The sequence below is a fragment of the Manis pentadactyla genome, chromosome 13, assembly GCF_030020395.1.
Source record: "Manis pentadactyla isolate mManPen7 chromosome 13, mManPen7.hap1, whole genome shotgun sequence".
Lineage (NCBI taxonomy): Eukaryota > Metazoa > Chordata > Mammalia > Pholidota > Manidae > Manis > Manis pentadactyla.
In genome coordinates this window covers 27413997-27426559 of record NC_080031.1, presented here as the reverse complement: position 1 = coordinate 27426559, position 12563 = coordinate 27413997, and the positions used below count along the sequence as shown (strand labels likewise).

The 12563-nt window shown below is 35.5% G+C and overlaps 1 protein-coding gene across 1 annotated transcript in view; it reads right to left on the bottom strand.

Annotated features, from left to right (window-relative positions):
* The window catches only part of CNTN5 (contactin 5), a 1238002-nt gene that overhangs the window by 41529 nt on the left and 1183910 nt on the right, over positions 1–12563 (bottom strand). The window contains exons 19-20 of the mRNA XM_036902818.2: positions 9338–9408; positions 6993–7227 (exon numbers count right to left, since the gene is read on the bottom strand). Coding sequence (XP_036758713.2) covers positions 6993–7227; positions 9338–9408 — 306 coding nt within the window. The remainder of the gene's footprint in view (positions 1–6992; positions 7228–9337; positions 9409–12563) is intronic.

Genomic DNA, 12563 nt, shown 5'->3' with positions numbered 1-12563 from the left:
AAATGCTGATCTCCTTAAGGTATGTACAACCTGATCTCTGGGATTTAGGATATGATTTATTTCAAAGACAGCCACCCTTTGGATATCATTTGCTATTCAGAGCAGTTTTGCTTATCTTTTAAATGAATGCATTGAAAAGGTTTGTGTACCAAATGCCTTCTTTCAGCTTTTTTATTACTGAAGCAATTACACCTTTGTCAAAGAAGATTTCAGGGGATAAATAATTTCATAAGCAGAAAACAGAGTGGTTGGGCAGCAGCCTATCTCTCTTTATCTCAAGAAAAAGAAGTTACTTTTCTCTCAGCTTTCTGTAGCCCTATGCAAGCTTAAGTATACCTCTCAAATATAAATAAAAAGGTTTTTTAAAGTGAAAAATAAAGGAAAGTTAAAAAAAGAAAAATACTCAAACCTATTTCCTAAATAAGCACCCTGATTTCTATTTAAAAGCTCTGAGGATCTTAAGTCGGGATCAGACCCCGGTTGACACACCATGGTTGCATTCTTGGAGGCTAAATGCTATGGCTTCATTGAATTGAATGAGGGTGAATGGATCAGTCAAGAACTGAAGAGTCATTTTTTATTTGTTTTGGTTTCTGGATATAAATAATATCAGAAGTAGCTCCATATTGATTTGAATTGAAAATTTCAGCATGTAAAAAAAGTGACCTTAGTCGGTTTGTTTCCAGAAGTTTCGGTACATATTATTTTCAGTTGAGCGAACATTTTCATATGGATCAAAATTTGTCAGTATGTAAGAGCAACTGACTGGATCACAGAATGCCTGGTTCAGATTGAAGCTAGCTGTCCTGGATCCCACTGTAACTGAGTGATGGAAGATCATAACTAGAAAGAATTCTAGAAATTCACTTGGATCAAAGCCAAATTCGGATGGCCAGTTGGTCTCCAGTCATGTTTTTTTGTCCAAGCTACGTGCTAAAGTAATTTATTCCAACACTTCAGAGACAAATAAGAATTTTTGGTTGCTTTGGGAAAAAATGGTGATACTAAGGCTGAATTCTTGGGTGTTGGTTGATGAGAAATAGCAGTTGGTCCCCCTCATCAGGGTCCCATTAGTCAGTCAGTCCCATATTGTTTTCAGTTTGCCAAAGTCCCTACCACTACCTACTGTCTCACACTGGGACTACTTCACCTATTTATATTTCTTACCTGACATCTATAGGCTTTCGAGTTATGGACCTATGTTCTAAGTCCATACCTTCATTTTGCAGATGAAAAAAGTGACATGTACATGGGTTGATTTATCTAAACTCTTTGTTTCTGGCTTTGAAAGAGCCCCAGCTAGAATTCAGGTCTCAAGTGCTTTTAAATTGGCACCAAGGAAGCAGCAGTTGGCTCAGACTTTCTCTCTTAGTTTGTTTTGGGGCAGAAGATATTTTAGAAGGAACGTACGTAGTTCATTCTCTTGCTGTCCAATTATTTACAAATAACTGATAGAGGAACAGATGGAATAAGATTAAAAAAAAAAAGAATAAAATAGATGAGGGGAACAACTAAAGGTAATAATAACAATTGTCACTGGGGATTTGATATGTGCCAAGCCTTATTCAAATTCCATATATGTATTCATTAATCCTGCCAATAGCCCTACTGTCACCATCACCATTTTTTCAGATGAGAAAATCGAAGGGCAGAGAGGTTAAGCAATTTGCCCAAGGTCACACAGCTGCATGCGAGTGAAGAGAAGATTTGAACAAGGCACTCGGGTCCTAACTACCATGCTATCTGCTTCTGTGTTCATATCTGTGTTTATACAACCACTGCTTTTCCTTTTGCAAATGTCCTTCTCTCCTTGCCCCATCACAAGAATTTTGATGTTGGGACCCCCACTTGAGCTCTGTACTCTAAGTCTTGCTAGAAACCACCTGACCCACCATCACTTCCTATTTAACTCTGTCACAGGCTTACTACCAACTCCTTTCATTCTTATTCATGGATTTTTTAAATAATTTAGAACCACACTGCACTGCTCCACATAGATCCTGTCATATTCAGGCATCCCCTGATCTGTAAATCACAGGATGCTTCCTGCCATGTTCACTTCTATCTCTTATACTTGGGTAATTTGATGAAAATTCAGGGACTTATTCCTGAGATTGTACTAGCATTATATCTAATAGACTCAAAGACTTAAAAATATTCAATTTTTTCTTCTATTTATGATGATATTAACTAGGTCACCACTCACTCTTTCATTCCAATCTTGGGATGTAAAACGGACATGCTGATTGATAGATTTCAGTTTCTGTTAGATTAAAAATTTTGAACAGCATTACCATGTTAATACATTTGCATTAAGTGACCTAGCAGCTGAAGTTCTCCATGTGATACAGGGGGACATGCTTGTAATATTGATTATACATCTGACTTCCCAGGAGGGGTGGGCAACAGCATTAATCAAAGGAGAGTTTAATAAACTCCTTGGGAGAAGGGTTATGGTTTCATTATTTAAGAATTCAGTGAAGACAGCTGTAGTTGAACTTTTACAGGCACTAATTCAAATGGATCATCTGGCAAAGACAGGAAGTTATTCTTTGTATTTTATAACTAATATGCCAATTTATTAATTTTCAAGTTCACATAAATCCCAGTGAGCTCAGTTTCGGCTAAGAACTGATCTGGAGAATAACACCTCATGAATGTTGAGCTTTAAATTGAGCTGGGGTTGCTCCATTTGCAAGGGATAATTTCATATCATTTTCTATAAATGAGGAGAGGTTTTTGGTTTTAATAACAATAAAACAGCATATTTTTTACATACAAAAGTAAAAAAAAATTAAAGAAGGCTAAAATGTATCACAAATAAATAAATATTTTAATCTAGAATTAATCTGATTTGTATTTCTATTTTTCTATTAGATGTAAGTGATTGTTCAGGTTCTTTCCTTTCCAAAGCTATAATAACAAGAAATAAGTGGAAAACAGATATTAATTTGACAATAAATATTTCTAGAAATATGAACGTGAAAGCCAATTTGATTTTTCATATTGAGAAAAATCACTTTTTATCACTTCTACCATGGATTATAAATCTCATTGGTTGGAACTTTGCTATTATTTTAAAAAATTAGAATTGTTTCCTGAATGAGGGTATCGTACAAGATTATACCATATCTTAGGAATATGAATTCAAATCAGGGCTAGAATGCACATAATTCTTGCTTGGTTTAATGGGGATAGGTAACTGATATATGTGCCAGGTGCAAGGAAGGCTTGGCAATCAAATCTCTCTCAGGATTGTGTAAGGTGCTGCTTAGTGCTGACTGAGGAATTCAGGGTTACTTTTGTTAGGACATCTTGACAAGTTTCAAAGGCTGACAGGTGTTAGCCCAGAACCATTTAGAGATTTTCTGGGCAGCAGTCAACCCCAGATCTGCAGGAGTCAAGGTCATTTCCCAAGTGATTTCTCAAGTATCAATATTTATAAATAGTGAATCCTTTTGACAACAGATCACATTCAGGATTTTACCTATTGCAATGTAATTCTCACTTACATCCAATAGGCTTTCTTGAGAGGAAAAGAAAAGGATACAGGGTATGGGGAATGGACACAGCACTTTTACCAGTGTATTCTGGATATGAAGGTCATCCGTTATCCATGTACTAGCAGGAAATGGGTTGAGAACCAGTACTGTAAGGTGTCTTCAAACCCTTCTGTTCTGCACTTCCCTCCAAACAACATGAATTCTAATGACTGCATTCGACATAGCATCTGGCACATGTTTTCTTCCGAACTTGGTGTCAGCTGTGAAAAGTGGCTTCTCCATGGTACTCTAGGCATGCTAATAATTATATTCTTGATATGAAGAGCAAGAACTATGCCCATCAACAGAGATGGAAAGCCAGTCCTACTCCTCCTGTTCTCTACTTTTCTCAGACTACAGAGGTATTCTGAAGTGATAAACAGGTGACCTAGGTCAATGGAAGAACAAAGATACAGAATTTGTCTTATGGGGAAATAGAGTCTCAATCACGTTTTCAGGCTTAGGGCAGGAGTGTGATGATGCAGGCATGTGGGGTCTGTATGAGCGTCCAGAGACACAGAGGAGAGGAACCTGCACTGGTGTGAGTGCAATATATTATTTTACCCTTACACTGTAGGCCTTGACTCTTTTTGAAAATGGTTTAAGCTTTAAAATGTTCTCTCCATTTAAAGCAATTAGCCAATTGACTAAAAAGGGACACTGATTTCCCTCTTTTTATTATATAGCCAAAATTGATCTACTATTACTGCCTATTCTGGGACAACTAAGATTTAAAAGAATATTTTAAAACAGAAGAAATTCACAAAATTTCAGTTTTAGATTTGTAATAGCTTCCAGAAACGTTGTAGTTTGAGACTTTCATTTTTAAAATGGAGGAAGGCAGGGCCCAGAGAGGTGAACAAATTGCCTAAGATCTTACAGTTTGGTGGGCAGATTGGAAGTCAGGCTTTTCTCACTCCGGGCAAATGCTCATCCCTTCCATTGTCCTCCTTTTCCTAGATGACACAATTCCATGATGCTAAGACTTTACTAACACTTGCACATAAAGTTTCAAATTGGTAAATTTAATTAGTGAACAATTCCAAATGTATGTTTGAATTTTGTCTTCAGAACAAAGACAGACTCTATCTAGATATAATTTGCCCGGTAGCCTTCCGCCTACCAAAATAAATCAAGTGTTACTATGAAAAAGATTCCAGGAACAACTTCAGTTCCTTTGATAGAAAATATGCATATTTCCTATCTAGCTTGAAAGGGAAATCTCCAAAGCCACTTCAAATTTGAAGAAATTCAATCTAAACAATCCATGGTGGCTGCTATAATTTAATTTGAGAGCAAAGGTTGCCAAGGAATTACACAAATCTTGATTTCTTAAAAGCAGCACTGGTGTTACCATACAAAGCCTGTTCAACAGACCTTTGGGGTTATGGGCTTGATAATTACATTGAGTACATTTTAAAGCAACAAGAATATGCACTTCCTGAATAAAACACGTGCTTCAGAAAAGATTTTTGGAGTAGCAAATACAGGTTTCCCAAGCTTTCGAAATGAGTGTTCTTACGAAAATTTTGGTAAACTGAAATGGCATGAGGTGACCCATATACCCTGCTTTCCAGAAGTATGTATTCTGCCACTTCACTTTTAGGAAAGACCTATGTTAGTACTGGTTTTCACTGACCGAAAGAAATCCGAAAAGGACTTTTGCTTTTATGAAAAAGGCTGTTACCATACTAATGTAGGCCTTTCCTAAAAGTATAGTGGTGTAATGCAAACTTTTAAGAAGTGGGGAATGCCTGGAATGAAAATATGACCATACACAGTAAATATAAGACAATTACAAAATAATATTATTGTGTTCCTGATGAGACAGTATAAGGTAGTATTTAAAAGAATGAGCTTTGGAGTCCTACACATTGAGGTTCAAATCCCAGCCCTGTCACTTACTGATGTGAATTTGAGCATTTTAACTTACACACTGAACCTCATTTTCCTGAAAAACAGATTGCGGATTGAGATTCCACTCATATTTGGTTGTAAGAGTTAAATTAAATAATATAAATAATATGGTACACCAGCCTATTTGAAAACATATCAGAAACTTGAAATGCTAAGTGCATGGGTATCTCATCAGAACACTTATGATTCCTTGTTATTATTTGGTTCTGCATTTTTATTTTTGTCATTTTTTATACTAAAATAAACTTTCTGCTTCTTATGCAAAATTTGGCTCTGTATTATAAAAAGTCTAGGCAAGCTTGTATTAAAAAACTGCATTTTACACAAGTCATATAATACCTTTGTGTTTCAATATTCAATGACCTTATTTCCCTCCATGTCACAGTACTAAAAAGAGAAACAATTATCTTGAGTTATTCAAGTCACACATGTGGCCACAAAGGCTGTAAAAAGGTCAGTTTATATTGACAATGTTTATTTAAAGGTCCAATGAGTACTACCTTCAGTGGAACATTTTCTCAGTCATTTGTCAAATTTAGGGAATGAGAAACACTGTTTTTGCTAGCAAAGCCAATTGAAATTCTGCCCTTAAAAAGAAGAGCTAAGAGGAAAAACTAACTTTAGGGGATTGGATCTATCATACTTTCTCCAACTAAAAAACTGCATTTTTGTATAAAAACTTGAAAGAATCCAGGATTTTGATGTAGGAAGCTGAGTTTGCACTTCAGTACCACCACCTATTGACTGTGACCATAAATGAGTCACAGTTTTATAGTTTACTCATCTGTAAAATGGGTACATTGCCTACTGGTTCCTGCCTACCTAGTAATTTTATCTTGAGAATTAGTTGTAATTTTGCTTATGCAGGCAGCATGCTGTAGAAAAATCAAGGATTTAATGATCAGACATAACTGGGTTTAATTCTCATTTACAAGCCATGCAAACTTTAGCAAGTTCCTTAACTTTCCTGACCTACAATTCTTTTTCTCTACAATGGAGGTAATAATGCCCATTAGAAAAAATTGTCATGAGGTTTTAATGATGTCATACGTAAAACGCTTCCAAGAGAAAGCCCTGCCCAATACTTCTTTATCAATGCAATATTGTGTGTAAGAAGTTAGTAATAAACATGTATCAGTCACATAAATGGGATATTAAATTAAATCTAGTGTGTTAAAATTTGAAATTGTCTGCATTTCAAATGAAGGAAGAGTGGTTAAATGTCCATGCAGAGAATAGAATATACTACAGGCATTACTAACATTGTTATTATGGGAAGATATTTGCCATATATTGTTAGGAAATGAGAACATCAAGCAATACATATGGAAAGTTCAACTTTTTAAGATAAAAGTTATTTGGAAAAATTGTGGAAGAATATATATATATAAAGTGTAGTGGGACTATGGGTAAGGTTAATTTCCTCCTTTGGCATATTCGTACTTCTAATACTTAAATACAGTAATGATTCACCCATATAACAAAATAAAATATTAAGTGTTGAGTAAAGATAACAGGGATAAAGAAACTGACCTCCTTCTGCTGAATAGATGACCACAATTTGACTGAAAGGCCCATCTCCTTTGTTGTTATAAACACCAACCTTCACTTCAAAGGGGGTAAGAGGAGGGGCACTTTCATCTCGATAAATGAATTTCGAGGCTTCTGAAGATGTCACCATTTTTTCCTTCCAGCCACGTGTTCCATTGGGCCTGAAAGCCACAATGTAGCCAAAGCCTTCCCCATTCTGAAATTCTTCAGATACTGGCTAAAGAGAAAAATGCAATGAATTATGAGCAAAATGAGTGATTTAAAAAATCTGTTTCTTCCAATTCTTCAAATTTTGTAAAAGTTATGGATAACTATAGAGGAAAAGAGACTCTCAAAATCTTTATCCTACCCTGGAAACCAACACAGCTCAATCAGTTGGTAGTTTGGGAAACTTAAAAGATTTTAAAGGTAAAAGATAGAAAATTATAATATTATTGAGTATTTAAGAGAAGTCTCAAAAGAACTGAAACTCTGGAAATGAAACAGATTTACTCCAATTAGTCATGGATATGAAATGAAATTTCATCCTAGACTAGATATGTTGGGGAAAACTGTTGTATGGTCTGCTGGTCAGGGAAATCCGGTCACTAGTGGTGCTCTGTGGGGCCCTTTGCACAGAAAATCTAGAGGTTGTTAATGTAAGACATTTTCTGTAGTTTTATTATTATTATTATTTGCTTTGCTAATGTGAAAAAATTGGAAAATGGTATTTGTTCAGGAAACTTCTTATATTGTATGGCTTACATTTAAAGTTGTTAAATGGGCATCAATTACACTCCATAGAAAGGAGTAGCTGTGATTGAAGAGTCAATGGAGCAGCTATCAGCCACTGGCTTGATGCTTGACACATAGTAGTTACCCAATAAATACTCGTTAATTTTTCCTTTTGAATTTTGATTTGAGGAAAATCTTTGAGTGGAGGAAGAGAAACAAAGCTTGGTATATCAAACTGCCAGGGACTGAATGTCTTTGTCCCCCAATTCACAAGAAGAAATGCACGTGATGATGGTATGAGGAGGTGAGGGGGCCTTTGGGTACTGATTACACCATGAGGGTGGGGCCTTTATGAACGTGATTAGTGCCCTAAAAAAAGGGACTCCTAGAATTCTCTTGCCCCTCAGCCATGTGGGGACACAGTGAGAAGATGGCTTTCTGTGAACCAGACAGCAGGTGTTCACTAGACTGGAATATGCCAGTGCCATGATCTTAGAGTTCCAGCCTCTAGAACTGTGAGAAATAAATTTCTGACATTGCTAAGTCACCCCTGACTCTGGTGTCTTTGTTGTGGCAGTCCAGGCCAAGATACAAAGCTGACAATGCTCTCTCTGTTTAGAGATATTTGATCTCAGTGAAGATTAGGTACTGGGAAGTTACTACCTCTGCAGAAATGAAAAATAAATAAATTTTAATTGAAGAAGAGGGGAATGAACAGAATAATAGGACAGAGGATATGCTCATGGAAAATTTCTTACTAGAAAAATTTTTCTGTATATTTTCTTATTGTTCTTGGAGATTGCCAGGGATTCATTCATTCAGTTTTCTCCAACAGACATTTCCATTTCCATCATGTTTCTATATTCTAAGATACAGTTCTGCGAGTTATATAGTTATACTTGATAACAGGGTAAATTAACATCAAAAAGGGAAAGTGGCTTCATCGAGAATAAATGTACCTCTCACACTCCCTGTCCCCCCAACTCCTTCCCTTTGACAGAAGAAGCTTCAGAGCTTGTATGTTGATGGAAACAAAAGAACACAAGTCCCAGTTACTGCTCATCTTATTAAGAAAGTACTTAAATATGTTGCTTATTAAGAAAGTTAATTCAATGGTGCCTCAGTTTCATCATTTAAAAAATGAGGGAAATTGTCTCCACTACTAGGACTGTTGTCCAGAGCAAACGAGATAACGCAGGCACTGTGCCACAAATCCAGTGGCGGTCAATTCCTTCCTTCCCAACGGCTTTAGCCTTTAATAAATGAAGGATACTACCTAATTGTGAAATAATGAAATATAAAACTAAGCCAAACAAGCATCTAATATAAATTTTAAAAGGATGTATTTTAATTACTCAAACTTTACTGTGAGATATCCTCTATGACAAGAATGCGTACTTTAGACATGGAAAAAAGTCAGCTGGGGCCTTAGATGAGAATGGGAAAGGTTCAGGTTAGCAATATTCATCTGAGTAATACACGCTCAAAGTATTTCTTAACTTCATTTAAACAGAAATTATGCAGTGTCTCTGTGCCACGTACAGATGCTGTAAATGTAGCCTAATTTTCTAAGGGACCAACAGATTCTGACATCTGAGGATGGGCTTTCTTACCTCCCAAGCGATGACTAACTCGTGCCTTCTGCCGCTTCTTCCGCTTACATTGGTAGGTGCTGTCTTTGGAACTGCGGATGGAAATGGGCCAAGGGTGAGGAGAACACATAGAGGGGTAATTTAAATGCCCTTCAGTAACACACCTTGAACTACTCAGGTTGCTAAAACCTCAAAGTCAACATGTCAAAGTTGTTTGAAGTTAGAGTGGTTATATTCAACATCAAAACCAAATGTTTGTGCTCGGTACCCTGCTTTCAAACCTACGTAGGAGAGTTTGATATGTATTTTTCATGGCCACATACTGCATCCCCAGTCTAGTACACTTAGAAATGGAAGTAAGGCCTAAATCATAATTAACACTTATTTAAGGACATCTACAAATGGTTAGTTAAATTTCATCCTAGAAATGTTCTCCTTTCTAAGACTATGACTTTTCTGTGGCCTTAAGACTGGTCGAGAGACCCTGGAAAATCTACATTGCTGCTTTACCAGAACCCCCAGAAAGCTCCATTTTAAAGAAATCTTAGCAACAGTTCCATGTAGTAGAAACCTTTTTAAAAGAATAAACATTAAAAAAAAATTGTCAAGAATGACTTTCTTTGTAAACTACAAATATATAGACACCCAGTAAAACTTTTCAAATGGTTAACTATTAGAAGAATAAATGTGTCAAAGGAATAAATTTCCCCTTCACTGCACCAAACCACAAAATTTGCAGCTGAAAGGGAACATTTTCAAATGAAGAACTGTTGAATGAAGAAAACTATCGAAAGAAATCATTTTCCAGGCTATGAGCCTAAATTAGCAATTTTACACTTCACTGTTGCCTTTATATCCTAGCATATAGTTTTTAAACGATATTGATATACTCATAAACAATAAATTCACTCCCATATATTACCAACTTGGATGAAAGGCTATTAATTACTGGTAGGTACTCACACAGCATTTTATGTACCAGAAAAACTGGTGTGGAATTTATATTCTACTAAAAAGGAAAAAAAATTCTCTTTGGACCATAGAGGTAGGAGAGAAATCTCTGAATTTATAATTGGCTTCATTTAGTAAATGACCTTTATTCCCAGGACCCAAAACTTCAGTGTCCTAGGGCACTTTTCCCCATGAACCTGAGTTTTTGTCTTGCTCATGTACTTGCAGAAGGATACATTCAGCAGCAGCTGTCAATTTTTCTTCTTTCATAGTTACATACATAGTAAAGATTATTCATATGTGGAGTGCACACCTATGAATTCCCTCAGAATTTCATGGACCTGGATACCCTTTTGTCTCTCATTCAAGAAATCACAAGGAAATCAACTGAGATAAAATGATATTATTAAAGCAATAACTGTGAATATGTCCCAAATTAAATGAAGAGCAAGCAAATCATTTATTACTTGCGTTTTTTTTTTTTTTTTTAGTAATAGTCATTGCTACATATAATAACCTATGACATGTCAGTGTGCTTTGACACCCAGTCTGCAAACCACTGTTCTATAGTACTAATTCTAAAGTCTTTTTTCTGGTCTATTGTACAGGTAAGGCACACAGGATGGGAACTGGTTTAACTGTAGGTGTAAAAGGGCAGCGATACAATGTTCCAAATATTCTCCCAGTTGCTAATCTCAGAGTTCTGAATATTGTGACCATCAACACAAGGTCAAATAGTGGATGCAAGTTAATTTGTTGATATGATGCCACTATAGCTTCTCTTAGTACACTTGTTTGTTAAAAAAAAAGTTTATATGTGCACATACATATACACACTTTCAGATTCAGCTGTGACAACTAACGGTTAAATAATATAAGTAATATCTACCACAGCCACTATGATAATGGAATTTACTAAATTTATATCCTAAGCTTAGGAATTTGAATCCTCTTATTTGAGGATACTTTCATGATAATCATGGATTTTGTGAAAAGATGAGGCACTGAAGATCCTTTAATTTTATTTTATTCATCCCTCATCCTTAAAAAAGAGGATGCTTGGAACTTCTAGGTCAGAGTTGGAAGGTAGGCTGCAGGCTCTCCAGTGAGCAGATCCCAGAGCTCATTTACAAGGTCTGACTAGAATGAAATACAAGCGACTATTTGAAGTCAAACCTTTCTTCTGAAGCTTTGGTAGTACTGTTTCACAGTCCACTAATGCTTTTATTTTTTAGAAAACATACATCATATTTAGATTTTTTCAAAAGTTTTAACTTTTGAGTAAAACAAAAAGAAACAAGTAAAAAATTTCCACTCTGAGTAGCAAAGAAAGTAAAATAAAACTTTCTATGGTGTGATTTGTTTCTGTTTGGGTAAATTTCAATTGAATTGTCCATAAATGACCCAGATTCTATAAAATTTCTTTTATTATTTGAAATCAGTCTTTGAAATTTTCTTGCTGTTGTTAATTTCAAGAGAAGACAGTCCATCTTCAACTTAATATAAAGAAATAAGATCCTCCTTTTCTCACCTTACCTCCAATTTTAATGTATAGTAAATGACACAATGAAGGTATTATAGTTCATGCATATAAGCATCAACTAAAATAAAGAAAACATTACTAGATACAATAGGAACTACTAATAGAAAACTTAAAGCTTTAAAATCATGGAAACAACCTAAATGTTCATTGATGGATGAATGGAAAAAGAAAATGTGTTATATATAAATACCAAAAATGTGTTATATATATATAAACACACACACAGATGTATATTCATGTACACACACACACACACACACACACACACACACAATGGACTATTATTCAGGCATAAAAAAGAAGGAAATCCTGCCATTTGAGACAAAATGGAAAGGAACTTGAGGGCATTAGGCTAAGTGAAATAAGCCAGACAAAGTCAAATACTCTGTGTTCTCACTATATGTAGAATCTAAAAAAACTGAACTCATGGAAACAGAGACCAGATCAGTGGTTACCAGAGGTGGGGGTGGAGAAAATAGGTGAAGGTGGTCAAAAGATACAAACTTCCAGTATAAGACAAATAAGTTCTGTGGATATAATATACTGCATGTAATATAAGACAAATAAGTTCTGTGGATATAATATACTGCATGTTAACAATATTGTATATTTGAACGTTGCCAACAAGTAGATCTTCGAAAGTTCTCATCACAAGGAAAGAAATTGTAACTGTGACATGAACGGATGTTAACTAAACTTATTGTGGTGATCATTTCACAATATGTACATATATCAAATAATTGTGTTGTACGC